This window comes from Callorhinus ursinus, unplaced genomic scaffold, assembly GCF_003265705.2.
Source record: "Callorhinus ursinus isolate GAN/ISIS: 27379988/994484 unplaced genomic scaffold, GSC_fseal_2.0 scaffold25, whole genome shotgun sequence".
In the NCBI taxonomy this organism is placed as follows: domain Eukaryota; kingdom Metazoa; phylum Chordata; class Mammalia; order Carnivora; family Otariidae; genus Callorhinus; species Callorhinus ursinus.
The window spans coordinates 7,373,753-7,391,758 of NW_027397087.1; the positions used below are offsets into that span (position 1 = coordinate 7,373,753).

An 18,006-nucleotide genomic window follows, 5' to 3' on the forward strand; every position below is an offset into this window, starting at 1 on the left:
CCAGTGGCACCATCTCATGCTTTCTTACGGCTCCCTAATAGTCCATTATATATACATATCTTCCTTATCTATTTGACTGTTGATGGACACTTAGGTTGCTTCTATATCTTGGCTATTGTAAATACTGCAATAAACATAGGGGTGCATATATCTTTTTGAATTAGTGTTTTTGTTTTCTTTGGGTAAATACCCAGTAGTGGAATTATTGTATTATATGGTATTTCTATGTTTAATTTTTTCTTAAAGATTTATTTATTTATTTTAGAGAGGGAGAGAGCACACAAGTAGAGGTAGGGGCAGAGGGAAAGGAATCTTCACTCCCCCCCTGAGGGCGGAGCCCGACATGGGGCTTAATCCCATGGCCTATGAGATCATGACCTGAAACCGAGAGCTGGACGCCCAACAGATTGAACCACCCAGGCACCCCACTCTTGAAGTTTTTATAGTTTTATTTTTTATATTTAGATCTCTGATCCATTTTGAGTTAATTTTTATAGAAAGTATTGATCCAGGTTCTTTTTTTTTTTGCATACGACCCCCCATTTGTTCTTCTACCACTTGTTGAAAAGATTTTCTTCATTGAATTGACTTTGCACCTTTGTAAAAAATCGTATTTGACATTAAAAAAAACGTATTTGTGTAGGTTTATTTCTGTTATTCTGTTCTTTTGATCTGTGTATCTGTTAATTAGTGTGTACCGTAGGATCTAGGTTGCTGTACCTTTATAGTAAGTCTAGAAATCGGGTAAATATGAGACCTCCAATTTCGTTCTTCTTTTTAGCCCTTCTGGTTCTTTGACTTTCTGTATAAGTGTTAGAATTAGCTTCCGGAATTTTGATTAGTATTGTGCATAAACTTGGTATGTTTCTCCAGTTATTTAGATCTTTGATTTCTTTGAGTAAGCTTTAGTAGTATTTATCTTTTGAGGAATTGACTCATTTCATCTATGAGGTTATGAGCATAGAGTTGTTTATAGTATTTATTTTCCTATTAATGTTTGTAAGTTATATAGTGATCTCCCCTCTTTTATTCCTGATATTGGTAATTTGTGTCTTCTCTCTTTTCCCTCAGTCTGGCTAGTTTATCGATTTTATTGATCTTTTTAGAGAATCAGCTTTTGGTTTCATTGCTTTTTCTTAATTGATTTTTTCTTCTTATTTTTATTAATTTCTGCTCTTTATTATTTCCTTCTTTGTGCTTGCTTTGAGTTTAACTTGCTCTTTTTCTGGTTTAAGATGATAGCCTATTTCACTAATTCTAGATCTTCTTATCTAATATAAAACTTTCCTTCTAAACACTGCTTTAGCTATCTTCCACAAATTCTAATATAATACTGTATTTTTCATTTTCATTCAAAACAACATTTTTTAATTTCCCATATGTTGTCCCTTTGACTCATGGGTTATTTAGAAGTATATTAATTTCATTGGGAAATGTTTAGAGATTTTTCAGATGTCTCTCTGTTACTGATTTCTAGTTTAATTCCATTATGGTCAGAGAACATAATTTGTATGGTTTCAGTTTTTTTTAATTTATTAAGTTTTGTTTTATGGCCCAGAATATGGTCTGTCATAGGTGAATATTCCATGGACACTTGAAAAATATGTGTTTTCTGCTGTTTAGGGGTGGAATGTTTTTTAAATGTTACATAGGTCAAGTTGATAGGTAGTCTGTTCTGGTCTTCTGTTTCCTTGCTTATTTTCTATCTACTTATTCTATCAGTTACTGAGAGAGGAATTTTGAAGTCCCTTTTATTATGAATTTGTCTATTTTTCCCTAAGTCCCATTTGTTTTGCTTTATATATTTTGAAGTTCTGAAGCATACACATTTAGAATTGACCCCTTTATCGTTATATAATGTCTCTCTTTATCCCTGGTCATACACATTCTGAAGTCTCCTTGGTCTGATACTAGTATAGCCACTCTGGCGTTCTTTTGTTTATATGCTATATCTTTTTCCTTTCCTTTTTTTCTTTTTTTAAACAGTTTTAGAGTTGTGTGACCATCACCACTATCTAATTTTAGAACATATTTAACACCCCAAAATGAACCCCATACTCATTAGCACTCACTCCCCATTCCCACTCACCCACTTCCAGGCAACCACTTATCTCTTTCTTTCTCTAGATTTGCCTATTCTGGGCTTTGCACATAAATGGAATCCTAGGTCTGTTGTGACTGGCTTCTTTCACTTAGCATACTGTTTTGAAGGTTCATCATAGTATGTTCATCATTGATAAACATAGTTATGTCATATGTTAGTATTTCATTCCTTTCTATTGCTCAGTAATAACCATTCAGTGGCTATGCCACGTTTTGCTTATCTATTCATCAAATAATGAGCATTTAGGTTGTTTCCATTTTTTGGCTATTGTGAAATAATGCTGCTGCAAACATTCATGATGCAGGCTTTTGTATGGATTTTCTTTCATTTTTATTCCATGTCTTCATATTTAAAGTGGGTTTTTTATCACAGCAAATAGTTGGGTCTTGTTTTTTCCTCAGCTCTCACAATATCTTTTTAAATGGTGTATTTAGAACATTTACTTTAATTATTAATTGTATTGGATTTAGATCTATTATTTTCTTATTTGTTCTCAATTGGTTCTCTATCTTTTGTTCCTCTGTTGCCTCTTTCCCGCCTTCTTTTGGATTGTCTGAATATTTTTTAATATTTCATTTTAATTTATTTTATTGACTTTTTTTTGTCTGTTACTACTTTTTTTTAATGGTTGTCTGGGGTATATTATAAGCAGATCTGACCTTTCATGGTCTACTTAGGGTTGATATTTTATCACTTCAAGTAAAAAAATATAGAAGCTTTATAACCATATAGGTCCCTTGATCTTCCCTACTTTTTTGGTATACTTGTCATATGTATTACATCTACATACACTGAATACCCCACCAGACAATGTTATAATTTTTGTTTTCAACAGCCTTACATATTTAAAGAACTTTGGAGGAAAATGGTCTTTTGTATTTATCATTTTTGTTCTTCCTTCATTCCTGAAGTCCCAAGTTGTCCTCTAGTATAATTTCCCTTTAGCCTGAAGAGGTTTGTTTAGCCATTCATTTAGAGTGAGCCTATGGCTAATAAATTCCCTTAGTTTTTTTTCATCTGAGAATGACTTCATTTCATCCTCATTCCTGAAGGATATTTTCACTGGATGTAGAATTCTGGGTCAACAGTTCTTTTCTTTTTTCTCTTTTTAAATTTAATTTATTTATTTGAGAGAGAGAGCATGAGCAGTGGGGAGGGGCAGAAGGCAAGGGAGAAGAGCAGACTCCCCGCTGAGCAGAGAGCTGGACACGGGGTTCCATCCCAGGACCCTGGGATCATGACCTGAGATAAAGGCAGACACTTAACGACTGAGCCACCCAGACGCCCCTCAATAGTTCTTTAACTTCGATAAAGATGTTGTTGCACTGTCTTCTGGACTCCATGATTTCTGATGAGAATGGTTCCTTCTCTATATGTAATATGTTGACTTTCTCTGGGTGCACTTAAGATTTTTTTCTTTTCTTTTCTTTTTCTTTTTTTAGGATGTTATTTATTTGACAGAGAAAAAGAGCATGTGCACAAGCTGGGGGTGGGGGGTGTAGAGGGAGAAGCAGACTTCCCGCTGAGCAGGGAGCCTGATGCGGGACTTGATCCCAGGATGCTGGGATCATGACCTGAGCCGAAGGTAGATGCTTTTTTTTTTTTTTAAGATTTTATTTATTTATTTGACAGAGAGAGAGGGAACACAAGCAGGGGGAGCGGGAGAGGGAGAAGCAGGCTTCCTGCTGAGCAGAGAGCCTGATGTGGCGCTCAATCCCAGGACACTGGGATCATGACCTAAGCCGAAGGCAGACGCTTAACGACTGAGCCACCCAGGCGCCCCAAGGTAGACGCTTAGCAACTGAGCCACCCAGGCGCCCCTAAGATTTTTTTCTTTAACATTGTTATTCGGAAGTTTGATTATGATGTGTCTATGTGTGATTACCTTTGCACTGAATCCGTTTAGGGTTTACTGAGCTTTTTGAATTTGTAAATGTATGCCTTTCACAAAATTTGAGAAGTTTTCAGCCATTATTTATTTCTGCACTTTTATGTCTTTTTCTGGGGCTTTAGTTACACATATATTAGACTTTTTTATATTGTTCCATAGGTCCCTGAAGCTCTTTTTTATTGTTTCGTTTTTGTTTTTATTTTATTTATTTACTTATTTATTTTTAAGATTTTATTTATTTATTTGTCAGAGAGAGAGAGAGAGAGAGAGAGAGAGCATGAGGAGGGGGAGTGGCAGGCAGAGGCAGAGAGAGAAGTAGGCTCCCCGCTGCGCAAGGAGCCCAATGCAGGACTCGATCCCAGGAGCCTAGGATCATGGCCTGAGCCGAAGGCAGATGCTTAACTGACTGAGCCACCCAGGCACCCCTGTTTCTGTTTTTAATTTTTTAACCTTTCTTTTTGTTCTTCAGAATAGCTAATTTTTGTTGATTTGTCCTCAAGTTCATTTGCTCTTTCCTTAGCCATCTCCATTCTGATACTGAGTTCATCCAGTAAATTTTTTATTTCAGATAATGTGTTTTTCAGGTCTAAATTTTTCATTTGATTCTTCTTTATAGTTTTTGTGTCTCTGCTGAGAACTTCTGTCTTTCTATTTATTTCAGATATTTTTACCTTTATCTCTCAGAGCGTCGTTATAATAGCTGCTTTTAAATTTCTGTCTGGAGGGCGCCTGGGTGGCTCATTTGGTTAAGCAACTGCCTTCGGCTCAGATCATGATCCTGGAGTCCCGGGATCGAGTCCCATATCGGGCTCCCTGCTTAGCGGGGAGTCTGCTTCTCCCTCTGACCCTCTTCCCTCTTGTGCTCTCTGTCTCTCATTCTCTCTCTCTCAAATAAATAAATAAGTAAATCTTTAAATTTCTGTCTGGAAATTCCCAACACCTAGGTCATCTTGATTTTGATATGTGTTGATTGCCTTTTTCTTTGAGAATTGATCACATTTTCCTGGTTCTTTGTCTGTCAGGTCATTTTGGATTATATCCTGGACATTTATCCTGTTACTATGTTATTAGACTCTGAGTCCTATTGGTTGATATTCCCTGGGGAATGTTGATATTTTTGTCTTAGTAGGCAACCAACCCTCAGATATCACAAGTTCTTTCTCTGATGGATAGTGGTTCCACTGACAGTTCAATTTTCAAGACATTTGGGTCTATCCCACATGTAGGCTGATCAGGGGTTAGTCTAGGACTTGGGCAATGGTTTATATCATAGTTCAGATCTCAAAGCCTTTTTGTGCTACTTTGGGCCTGCCTTCTGCATGCATAGCTCAGGAGTGAGTCCAGAGCTTGTGCCAATTCGTGTAGAGAATTAGGAGATCCCCTTCTTCAGCTCGTCCTCTCTAGTATCTCTCCCACATTCGTTGGCCCTCAGAGTCCCCTTTTCCCAGTACTCTGGCCAGAAAGATGAGGTTTTAGCTTCCCACACCATTGTTGCAACAATTTAAAACCACAAGAGAAAAGAGAAGAAGAAGAAGAAGAAAAAAAAAAAAACAGGAAACAACCCTGTGTGGTTTGTTTCTTCAAGTTTGACTCCTCTCTACAGTCCACTTGCTTTTGTTTACTTTTCAGAGACCTCAGTTGCTTTTTTTGTATTTTGTTTAGAGTTTTTAATTCTACCCAGTGAGAGAGAGGCTATCATGGGCTTACTCCGTCTTGGCCAGCACTTGCAGTTTATTCTGGTTTTTTACCCTTTTGATAATACGTAAAGCTTTGACAGCAGCACAGGAAGTTAAATCTTCAAACTTCTGCCAGCTGTGCTAAAGTAAAATGACATGTGGGATACAACTTCATTTCATATGGTTTGGGAAAAAATGGTATGGGGCTGAGGAATGTGCCTAGAGAGAGCAAGAGACATAGACAGTGATAAAAGAGATGTGGCAAGACGTTGACAGTTGCTGAATCTAGGTGAAGAGTATATGGGTGCTCATTTACTCTTCCAACTATTTTGTAAGTTTAAAAGTTGATGGGAAACTCTGACCTTAATAAATTCTTTAGTCTTAGTCACCCTGGTCTGATCCTCAGATCAGCCTAATGGTGCTCTTCAGAGTATGCTAATTGGTCGGATGTGACATTTAAAGGGGAAGTTAAATCATCCTATTCCAAACCTTCTCTGATTTCAAGGTAGCTTTCTTTATTCCTGAGAGAATAAACACTTTCTTTGGGCTGTTTCTCTATATTTCTTCTCCCTTGTTTAATAAATTAGAAATTTTGATTCTGGTGAGTAGTGGTCATCTCCCCCAAAAGTTAATTGTCCATTCTCTTACTTTTAGACAATTCCAAGCTCGGGTGTCTCGGCAAACTGTGTTGGCACTTGAGAAAGAAGAGGAGGAGGAAGTTTTTGGGTCTTCTGTACCACAACGAAGCACACTGGCTGAACTAAAAAGCAAAGGGAAAAAGACAGCAAGAGCTCCAATCAGCCGTGTCGGAGGTGCTCTTAAGGGTAAGTTTGTTAAGTGTTATTATTGGAAGCTCTTAGTCTCGGGCAGTAGGCAAATTATGTAAAGAGATAATGTATAAATATATACGTGGACACTGTCCTCGTTTTCTGACTACTAGGTAGCAAAAAGAAGGAAGTCTTCAGAGAGCTGAGATTACAGTATGCAGTAAAAGCAAAACAGGTCAGCAATTTTGTGTCTTAATTAAGAAAAACCTAATATATAGGAAGCATCAAGAGTTTCTGAGTTTGAGTTGTTAGTCGAGAGAAGATATGCAGTAATATAGCCAGTATTGTCAAAGCGAAGCTTACATATACCAGAGCCCCAGAGAATGTATTAACGTGGTCTTCAGGTTTTTGGGGCCAGAAATTGGACTCTCTTTGCCTAAAGATGATCACTGATAAGCTTTCTTTCTTGTTCTCTCTCTTTTTTTTTTCAATTAATTATGTTTAGGAAAGTTTTAGATTCATAGCAAAATTGAGTAGAAAGTAGAGAGAGCAATAAGCTTTTACTAACTACATTTATAGCAGTTAGATGGATAGACCAGAATTTTTAAAAATTTCATATTCCTTTTACGGTATCAACTTACCAGTATTCAAAATATTACTTGTAGATCCTAGAATTAGGGTATAGGGAGTATATAGACCTAAAGAATAGTTCATCCCGGGGCGCCTGGGTGGCTCCGTCTAAGCGTCTGCCTTCAGCTCAGGTCATGATCCCGGGGTCCTGTGATGGAGCCCCGCATCGAGCTCCCTGCTCAGCGGGAAGCCTGCTTCTCCCTCTCCCACTCCCCCTGCTTGTGTTCCCTGTTTTGTTGTGTCTCTCTCTGTCAAATAAATAAATAGAATCTTTAAAAAAAACAAAAGAGTATTTCCTCCAGATCATAATGAAGCTTGATTATAATAAGGAGCTCCACAACAGAGAACACCCCTAATAAATGGGCTAATTTGTCTTCTCTAGATTCAGCACATTTCAGCTGATTTCCATTGAGAGAAAAATTTTAAATTGATAAATGAAGATTTAGTTTAGGATAGTCTCTGAGAAAACTAGATAGTGTTAGAATGATGATTGAAGGAAGATGTAGAATTTTTTTTTTTAAGATTTTATTTATTTGTCAGAGAGAGTGATCACAGCAGGGGCAGCGGCAGGAAGAGGGAGAAGTAGGTAAGAGAAAAGCAGGCTCCCTGCTGAGCAAGGAGCCCGATGTGGGACTCAAACCCAGGACCCTGGAATCATGACCTGAGCCGAAGGCAGACACTTAACCATCTGAACCACCCAGGCATCCTAAGTTTTTTTTAACATATCTATAAATAAAAGACTGGAGGTGAGGGAAAGGAGGGAGAGTATGAGTAACAAACAGAATGGATTAAAATGTTAATTCATGTAAGGTTTTTTAAAAATTATTGTTTAAAAAAATCTCTTTGTTCCTATGGTAGCAGGGGTAATCTCCTTAATTTTGGGAAGAATTAGGTATTCCTTATCTGGCATCTGAGTTGATAATTAAATATTTTACATAAAATTTTAATATTTTTCTCCTAGCTCCAAACCAGAACAGAGGACTCCAAAATCCAGTTCCTCAACAGATGCAAAGTAATTCCAGAATTACTATTTTTGATGAAAATGCTGATGAGGCTTCTAGAGCAGAGTTGTCTAAGCCTACAGTTCAGCCATGGATAGCACCTCCTGTGTCCAGGGCCAAAGAGAACGAGCTGCAGCCAGGCCCTTGGAACACAGGCAGGCCTTTGGAATATAGGGTAAGGACTCTTGGATCCAGTGTACTTGCCAACATAACAAAAACTTCAGATTTAGAGTAGAGGAGTGTTTTTAGCATCTCTTTTAATTCCTCCTGAATGATTGGGCGTGGCCTGCATATACTTTGTCAGAATGTATAACTGTGGTAATTGTCATCTTCTTCTTCATCGCCAGCCTCATGGTGGTACAGCTTCTGTGACCACTATACCCTCTCTGCTTCCCAGTTTTACTCCATACGTTGAAGAAACTGCACAACAGCCAGTTATGTGAGTTTGATTTCCTGATATTTTGAGGTGGGAATTATTAAGAGTGAGCAGGAGCACCTATTCTGGTTCCCAAAGGCATTTCCTTCTTTGTGGGGATGAAAGTAACGAGACAAATTGTGTTTTTTTAATGTCTATATTCTTTAGAGTATGTTAGGGCTAAAAGACCATTTGGTAATATTCTTATTAAGGAATAAACTTCATAGGCTTATATTTACATTGCTGTAGTCAAAGATAATCACTTTGACTTAAGTGAGATGTTCTACCTTTGTTATTGACAGTGATTAGAAATTATGATAGTTTTTCCTTTTACCCTGCTCTTTCCTTCTGGATGTCTTTTTCTTTTTCTTCCTAACCCTTAGTATTTCTGTTATAAGAAAAAGAATGACCGGTGATACTTAGATCATCAGGCAGTGTGAGATCTAGTCTAATACACACTGCAGAGCATATAATACTAGGGTCAGATTCTGTGTCCCAGTGCAAGAGTTTTCTCATAACTAATCTATAACCCCTCATCACTCTATGCTAGGTACTATAGGAATGCAAAAATAGATAAGATTTATAGCAAAAAATTCTGCCTGATATGAGTTCAACACGGGGGAGGATACTTTTTTTTTTTCCGAGATTTATTTATTTATTTATTTATTTGACAGAGAGAGACACAGTGAGAGAGGGAACACGAGCAGGGGGAGTGGGAGAGGGAGAAGCAGACTTCCCGCCAAGCAGGGAGCCCAATGCAGGGCTCGATCCCAGGACTGCGGGATATGACCCGAGCTGAAAGCAGATGCCCAACGACTGAGCCACCCAGGCGCCCCAAGGGAGGATATTCTTTAAGAAATTTCTATGAGGGGCGCCTGGGTGGTACAGTTGGTTGGGTGTCTGACTCTTGGTTTTGGCTCAGGTTGTGATCTCAGGGTCATGGGATCATCTGAGGGAGACTGCTTGTGACTCTCCCCTGCACTGCTCCTCCCCACTGCACTTGCTCTCTCAAGCAGATGAATAAATCTTTTAAAAAAGGAAGAAAAGAGGGCGCCTGGGTGGCTCAGTTGGTTAAGCGACTGCCTTCGGCTCAGGTCATGATCCTGGAGTCCCGGGATTGAGTCCTGCATCGGGCTCCCTGCTCGGCAGGGAGTCTGCTTCTCCCTCTGACCCTCTCCCCTCTCATGCTCTCTCTCTGTCTCATTCTCTCTCTCAAATAAATAAATAAAATCTTTAAAAAAAAAATTAAAGAATTTAAAAAAATAAAAAAGGAAGAAAAGAAAAAAATCCTATGAGCCTTTACAAAGGATTACCAGAAGAAATTGATAGCACACATTTGTGGATATTTAATTTTTCGAATGTTTCAAATCACCTATAGATAGAATTATGGCAAAATAAATATGGTATAGAAAATGTTGAACTTGATTTTTATTTCAACTCCTCTTCATGGCTGTCTTATTTGCCCTGTCTGCAACATTTTCTTTAGTTTGTGTTTTTTTTAATGGTATGTTCCAGGGGCTCTTTGTATATACATGTTATTATAGATTAAGCTCATTAGCTAAAATCTTTAATAGGAGTTGTGAATATTTCCCCCTAATTTATCACTTGTTTTTGATATTGTTTAGCAGTAATCATTACAAATATATTTTTTTTCCAATGCTTTTTTTATTATAATGTTAATCACCGTACATTACATCATTAGTTTTTGATGTAGTGTTCCATGATTCATTGTTTGTGCATAACACCCAGTGCTCCACGCAGAATGTGCCCTCTTTAATACCCATAACCGGGCTAACCCATCCCCCCACCCCCTACAAATATATTTCTAATTCCTGTATAGATTTAACAGTCTTCTTTATGGTTTCTGTGTCTCCATCATTCTTTGCTGGGATTACTGCAAGCTACCTAATCTTTCTACTTCTAGTGTTACTCATCCCATTCATTCTTTATGCTGTCGCAGGTCTGCATTGCAAATCTGATTGTTTCATTTTCCTGATCAGAATCCCTTGCTAGGTCCCCATAACCTTTGGGATGAAACTAAAACTCCTTAAGATTAATTAGGAGACTGTTCTTGATTTGGCCTCTGCTAACATCTCCAGTTTCCTTGTTTGTTTGTTTTTTAAGATTTTATTTCTTTATTTGAGAGAGAGAAAGCAAGAGACAGCATGAGCAGAGAGGGAAAGGCAGAGGGAGAGGGAGAAGCAGACTCTCCACTGAGCAGGGAGCACGATGCGGGTCTCCGTCCCAGGACCCCAGGATCATGACCTGATGAAGGCAGACGCTTAACTGACTGAGCCACCCAGGCGCCCCTTAACATCTCCTGTTTCCTCCCCGTCATATAGTCAAACCAGATTGTTTGCAAGTTCCTGAACTTGTCTAGAGCAGCTACCCCTTTGGACTTTTGGGTTGTTGTTACTTTTTGGCTAATTATGAGTAATGCTTCTGTGAACATTTGTGTAAATGGTTTTTTTGTGGACATATGTTTTCATTTCCTATGGGTATATACCTCGGAAGGGAATTGCTGAGTCATATAGTAGCTCCATGTTTAACATTTTCAGGAACTGTCTGTTTTCCAAAGAGGTGGCACCATTTTCTGTTCCCAAATTGCCATAATGAATGAGGGCTCCAATTTCCTCCACATCCTCACCAACACTTGTTATTATTCACTTTCTTTTGGTTTTGTTTTTTGGTTGTTGCCATCCTATTGGGTGTGAAGTGGTATCTCATTGTGGTTTTGATTTGCATTTTTCTAATGATTAATGATGTTGAACATCTTTTCATGGGCTTATTGCCATTTGTATTTCTTTGGAGAAGTGCCTATTCAAATCCTTTGCCTATTTTTCAACTGGATTATTTGTCTTTTATTTATTTTTTTATCGATTTTATTTGAGAGAGAGAGAGAGAGAGTGAGTGTGAGTGGGGGGCAGGGGCAGAGGGAGAGGAAGAAAATCCCAAGTGGACTCCATGCTGATGTCTGAGCCTGATGCAGGGCTTGATCCCATGATCCTGAGATCATGCCCTGAGCTGAAATCAAGAGTTGGTTGGTCGCCCAACCCACTGAGCCACCCAGGTGCCCCTGTCTTTTTGAATTGTAAGAATTTATATATTCTGAGTACAAGTCCCTTAGCAGATACATGATTTGCAAATATTTTTTCCCATTCTGTCAGTTGTCTTTTCACTTTCTTTGTTTTTCTTTTCACTTTCTTGATGTTATCTTTTGAATCCCAAAAGGTGTAAAAATTTCAATGAAGTGTAATTTATTTTTTCTTTTGTTTCTTACATTTTTGGCATTGTATCCAAGAAGGCTTTGCCTAACTCAAGGTCATGAAGATTTACTCCTGTGTTTTCTTCTGAAAGTTCTATAGTTCTAGCTCTTACATTTAGGTCTGTGATCCATTCTTAGCTAATGTTTGTGTGTGATATAAGGAAGGAGTCCTACTTCATTCTTCTGCATGTGAATATACAGTTGTTGCTTGAAAAAATTTCTCTCATCATTAGATGGTCTTGGTACTCTTCTTCTTCTTCTTCTTCTTCTTCTTCTTCTTCTTTTTCTTCTTTTTTCAGAGAGGGGGTGGGGAGGGACAGAGGTAGAGCGAGAGAATCTCAAGCAGGCTCCACACCCAGTGCAGAGCCTGATGCAGGGCTCAGTCTCACAACCCTGAGATCATGACCTGAGCCGAAATCAAGAGTTGGATGCTTAAGTGACTGAGCCACCCAGGTGCCACATATGGTCTTGGTACTCTTGTGGAAAATCAGCTGACATAATGTATGGGTTTATTTATTTATTTATTTATTTTTAAACAATTTTTTTTTTTAAGATCTTATTTATTTGACAGAGAGACACAGTGAGAGAAGGAACACAAGCAGGGGGAGTGGGATCATGACCTGAGCTGAAGGCAGACGCTTAACGACTGAGCCACCCAGGCGCCCCTGTATGGGTTTATTTTTGAGACTTTTCTATTCCATTGATCTACATGTGTCCTTATGCCATAGCCTTGGTTACTGTGGATTTGTTGTAACTTTTGAAATCTAGAAGTTTGAATCTCCCAACTTAGTTCTTTTTTTTTTTTTTTAAGATTTTATTTATTTATTTGAGAGAGAGAGAATGAGAGATAGAGAGCACGAGAGGGAAGAGGGTCAGAGGGAGAAGCAGACTCCCCGCCGAGCGGGGAGCCCGATGCGGGACTCGATCCCGGGACTCCAGGATCATGACCTGAGCCGAAGGCAGTCGCTTAACCAACTGAGCCACCCAGGCGCCCCCCAACTTAGTTCTTTTTAAAGATTGTTTTGACCATTCTGGTCCCCTTGCAATTCCATCTGAATTTTAGGATTGTTTTGGTAATTTCTGCAAAATAACCAGCTGGGATTGTGTTACAGATTGTGCTCTGAATTTGTTGATCAATTTAATGAATATTGCTATCTTAATACTATTAAATCTTCTGATCCATGGACATGGAATATCTTTTATTTATATCTTCTTTCATTTCTTACAACAGTGTTTCATAGTTTTCAGAATACAAGTTTTGCACTTTTTAAAAAAATGAGTAGATGTTATTTTTTGAGCTATTTTAGGTTTATAGAAAAATTGTACAGAAAGTACAGAGAGTTCCCATATACTTCCTCCTCCCCAACCCCATACACAGTTCTCCCTATTAATGTCTTGCATCAGTGTGGTTCATTTGTTGCAATTGATACATTATTAACCAATGTTCATAGTTTACATTAGTCTTCACTCCAATGTGTTTTACAGTTCTATGGGTTTTTCATGTGTCCATCATTACAATGTCACATAAAATAGTTTCAGTGCCTTAAAACTTTCCTCTACTCCGCCTGTTCATTTATCCTTCCCTCAAATCCCTGGCAACCACTGATCTTTATATTGTCTTTACAATTCTGCCTTTTCCAGAAGTCCTATAGTTGGAAATAAACAGTATGTAAGCTTTTCAGACTGACTTTTCTCAGTAATATGCATTTAAGTTTTCTTTTTTGTGGCTTAATAGTTCATTTATTTTTAGTACTGAATGATATTCCATTGTGTGGATGTTTATCCATTTATGGGAGGACATCTTGGTTGCTTCCAATTTTGGCAATTATGAATAAGGTTGTTATAAACCCTTGTGTGCAGGGTTTTATGTGGACATAAGTTTTCAACTCATACAGCTGGATTCTATCATAAGACTCAGTTTTGTAAGAAAGTGCCAAACTCTTCCAAAGTGGCTATACCATTTTGCATTCATTCATACCTCCACACCCTTGGCAACACTTGGTGTTGTCAATAGTTTAGATTTAAACCATTCTAATAGTTGTGTAGTGGTATCTCATTATTTTAATTGTAATTTTTTGATAACATGATACTGAATTTTATATGTTTATTTGCCTTCTGTATATCTTCTTTGGTATCTGTCTATTCACACTTCTTTTTAAAAAATTTATTCTGAAGCACTTCATTCTTTTTGGTGTTCCGTTCATTGCAAGTGTATAAAATACAGTTGATTTTCATATATTGATTTTATATCCTACTTCTTTGGTGAACTCATTATTAGCCCTAGTAGTGGATTTTCTATATATAAGATCATGTCATCTGCAAGTAGAGATCATTTTACTTCTTTTCCCACTTGGATGTCTTGTTTCTTTTTTTATGCTTTGTTTCTTTTTTTTTCCTGATTGCCCTGGCTAGAAATTCCAGGACAGTTTTGAATAGAAGTGGCAAGAATGGACATTCTTATCTTGTTCCTGATCTTAGAGGAGAAGCATTCAGTCTTTTATCATTAAGTATGATGTTTGTGTGGGTTTTTTGTAGATGTCCTTTATCAGGTTGAACAAGTTGAGGAAGTGTTTTAGGTATGTAGATGTTTAGACCCTACCATTAAAGGTTCTGATTTAGTGATCTGGGGTAAGGACCAGATGTCTGGTTTTTTTGTTTTGTTTTGTTTTTTAAGATTTTATTTATTTGTTTATTTAAAGAGAGCATGAGCAGGAAGAGAGGCAAAGGGAGAGGGGGAGAGAGAGAGAATCTCAAGCAGCCTCTGCGCTGAGCGCGGAGCCTAACAGGCTCCATCTCAGGACGCTGAGATCATGACCTGAGCTGTAATCAAGAGTTGGATGCTTAACTGACTCAAGCACGTACCCCAGGACCAGATATCTTTAGTTGTAAAAAGGCACATAAGAAAATAAAAGGTATATAAGTAATTTTGTCCATAGCCAGGATTGAGAATATCTGCCCTGTTTTCATTGAAGTACTTCATGCTTCATTCTTTTCAAACCTGTATTATCATTTCCATTCTTCCCCCTCAGTTGAGAACCTTGAACTTGTCACATTGTCAATTCCCTAAATGTTATATTCCTAACTCAAATTATTTTTGGTGATAAACCGTGGCAAATAGGCTATATTGCATAGGTTAATTTTCTTTCATACAGTGGGTTTGATTAAGATATGATATTCAGATTTATTTTACCTATAAGGAATATAAGCTATTTGATGACCCTAACTTATGGCTAATTTCATTCCTCATCATAAAAGAGTAGTACACAGAACATAATTATTGATAATCCATGTAAATTATTTTTTAGCCTCTTTTCTCAATCTTTTTTATTTATTTTATTTTATTTTATTTTTTTTAAAGATTTTATTTATTTATTTGACAGAGAGAGACACAGCGAGAGAGGGAACACAAGCAGTGTTTGGGAGTGGGAGAGGGAGAAGCAGGCCTCCCGCCGAGCGGGGAGCCCGATGTGGGGCTCGATCCCAGGACCCTGGAATCATGACCTGAGCCAAAGGCAGACGCTTAATGACTGAGCCACCCAGGCGCCCCTGTTTTTATTTTTTGAAATCAATTATACATAGTCTTGCTACTGACATTGTCCCTGTGTTCCGTCAAAACATGTAAGAAATAACTCATTTGACCTATATGGTGAATAATAATTATTTTGCTTCTTTAGGACACCATGTAAAATTGAACCTAGTATAAACCACATTCTAAGCACAAGGAAGCCTGGAAAGGAAGAAGGGGATCCCCTGCGAAGAGTTCAAAGCCATCAGCAAGAGTCTCAGGAGAAGAAAGAGAAGATGATGTATTGTAAGGAAAAGATTTATGCCGGAGTGGGGGAGTTCTCCTTTGAAGAGATCCGGGCTGAAGTTTTCCGGAAGAAATTAAAAGAGCAAAGGGAAGGTATGTATATTGATCTAGTTCACAGCAAAATTTCTTGGGAATTGTAATCTTCGTCATTGCCCATTATTTTCTCAAGCATTCCCTCTATTCCAGTGAAGCAGCTCTGATCATGGTCACCAGAAACCTCTTTTTTGCCAAATCCAGTGGCCGTTTATCAGTCTTGATCTTTTTTGACCTCTTGGCTTCATTTGACACAGTTGATGAAATGCTTGTGTATTAAATGCTTCTCTTGGCTTTTTCCTTGGTGCGTATTCCCTCTCAATTTCCTTCACTGCTATTCCAGAGGCTCAGGATAGAGTCTGGAATATTCCAATCACAACTATCACTAGGTAATGGATTAAATACTCTTTACAAGCTGGGGACTCTCAGATTTATATCTCTATCCCTGACATTTCACCTGAACTCCAGACTCTGTTTAGTTACCTATATCTGTTGGCTATTCCAACAGACATTTTAAACTTAACACAGCCAAAACAGAATTACTGATTTCTGCCAAAAACCACACCCCAGCACATACCACAGGCTTCCCCATTTCAGTAAAAGGGAACACCATGCACCCAGTTGGTTCAAGCCAAAAAACCCCGTAAGTCTTCTCTGATCCCTCTTTCTGTACCATTCTCCCACATCTAATGAATAAGCCTATCAACCGTACCACCAAACAATTTTCCAAATCTTTCATTTATCACCATTCTCATTATTAATCCAAACTGCCATCTTTTAGGTAGACTACTGCAGCTAGACTTTCTGCAAACTTCAGTCTGGCCTTACTACAGTCCATTTTGCTCATAGCAGATGATCTTTATAAAAAGTCCAGGTCCTATCATTACTTTACTTAAAATTCTTCAGTGTTTTCTCATTGTCTTACCATGTAGTACGAACTCTACCCACACATGACTTGGCTCCTGCCTACCTCTCCAACCTCATCTTTTACTTTTCTCCCTCTTATTTTGCTACAGTCATCCTGGCCTTCTCTGGAACTCACTCTTGAGCACAGTGACCTTGTTCCTGCATTAAAGCCTTTGTGCCAGCTTTGGCCTAGAATCTTTCCCCAGATCTTTATATGATTGGCTCCTTGTCATTTGGGTTGCAACCTTATGAATGTCCCTCTCTTAAAATGATCTTCCCTGCTTAGCCGTCTTAAGTAGCTCCTGACCTCCATCCTCCTACTCAGTCACACATTCTCACATCACCCATTTTATTTTATTTATTTATTTGAGATAGAGGGTGAGAGCAAGAGCTGGGAGACAGAGTGGGAGGGAGAAGCAGGCTCCCCGCAGAGCAGGGAGCCCAATGCGGGGCTCCATCCCAGGACCCTGGGATCATGACCTGAGCCAAAGGCAGATGCTCAATCGACTGAGCCACCCAGGCACCCCACCTATTTCATTTTTAACACTGATTTTCGTATTAATTTGTGTGTGTGTCTTCCCCAAATTGAATGTTAGTGTCACATGACTAAGGACGTTGTATTATGCACCACTGACATGTAAATGCTCCGAATTGTTCTTGGCACATCATAGCTATTCTGGTTCTTATTGATTAAATAAATAAAAGAATAGAGACCTAGACCTCAAGTAGAGGACTTTGCTCCATTTATATTATTCTCATCTGTAATATTAGCATGTATGTTGAAGGCATGCACTCCAAAGACAGTTTTTGACAGAATAAATTGCTATAAGGAGTAATGCATTAGCCAACCTTACTGTTTCTAGCTGAGCTACTGACCAGTGCAGAGAAGAGAGCAGAAATGCAGAAACAGATTGAAGAGATGGAGAAGAAGCTGAAAGAAATTCAAACTACTCAGCGAGAAAGAATGGGTGATCAGGTCATTTCTCTCTCTCTCTCTTTTTTTTTTTTAAAGATTTATTTATTTATTTTAGAGAGAGATTGTGTGCAAGCAGGGAGAAGGGCAGAGGGTATCATGCAGGGCTCCATCTCATGCCCTGAGATCATCACCTGAGCTGAAACCAAGAGTCACACACTTAACCGTGCCACCCAGATGCCCCCATTTCTCTTTTTTTTTAACACAGAAAACTATACTTACTGAAACAAAGTTAAATAATATAAAAGCATAGAAGATAAAAATCCTCCCAACCCCCATTCAGAGTTTCTGGTAGTTTCATAGCTATTAGTGGCAACAAAGTCCAGCAGGAGAGTAGTTTAACAAATGACCTCAAATGGAACTTGTGTCACTAGAAGTGATGCAATTTATTGACATCTTAGTTAGACTCTAAACCATTGTTTTATAACTTCTGGACTTTAGCTTTTTATTCTAGTCATGTTGCATTGAAATGGGGTCACCCAAAGAAATTTGGTATATGCTTGGCACTGCTCAGTTGAGTACAACAGAAACGGT

At 38.3% G+C, this 18,006-nt stretch overlaps 1 protein-coding gene across 5 annotated transcripts in view; it reads left to right on the plus strand.

Moving 5' to 3' along the window:
* Positions 1-18,006, plus strand: part of BUB1B (BUB1 mitotic checkpoint serine/threonine kinase B) — a 55,411-nt gene that overhangs the window by 15,133 nt on the left and 22,272 nt on the right. For all 5 annotated transcript variants that reach the window (XM_025884599.2, XM_073876786.1, XM_073876787.1 and 2 more), the window contains exons 6-10: positions 6,326-6,495; positions 8,030-8,244; positions 8,417-8,508; positions 15,424-15,653; positions 17,363-17,475. In XM_025884599.2, the coding sequence (XP_025740384.1) occupies positions 6,326-6,495; positions 8,030-8,244; positions 8,417-8,508; positions 15,424-15,653; positions 17,363-17,475 (820 nt within the window). The remainder of the gene's footprint in view (positions 1-6,325; positions 6,496-8,029; positions 8,245-8,416; positions 8,509-15,423; positions 15,654-17,362; positions 17,476-18,006) is intronic.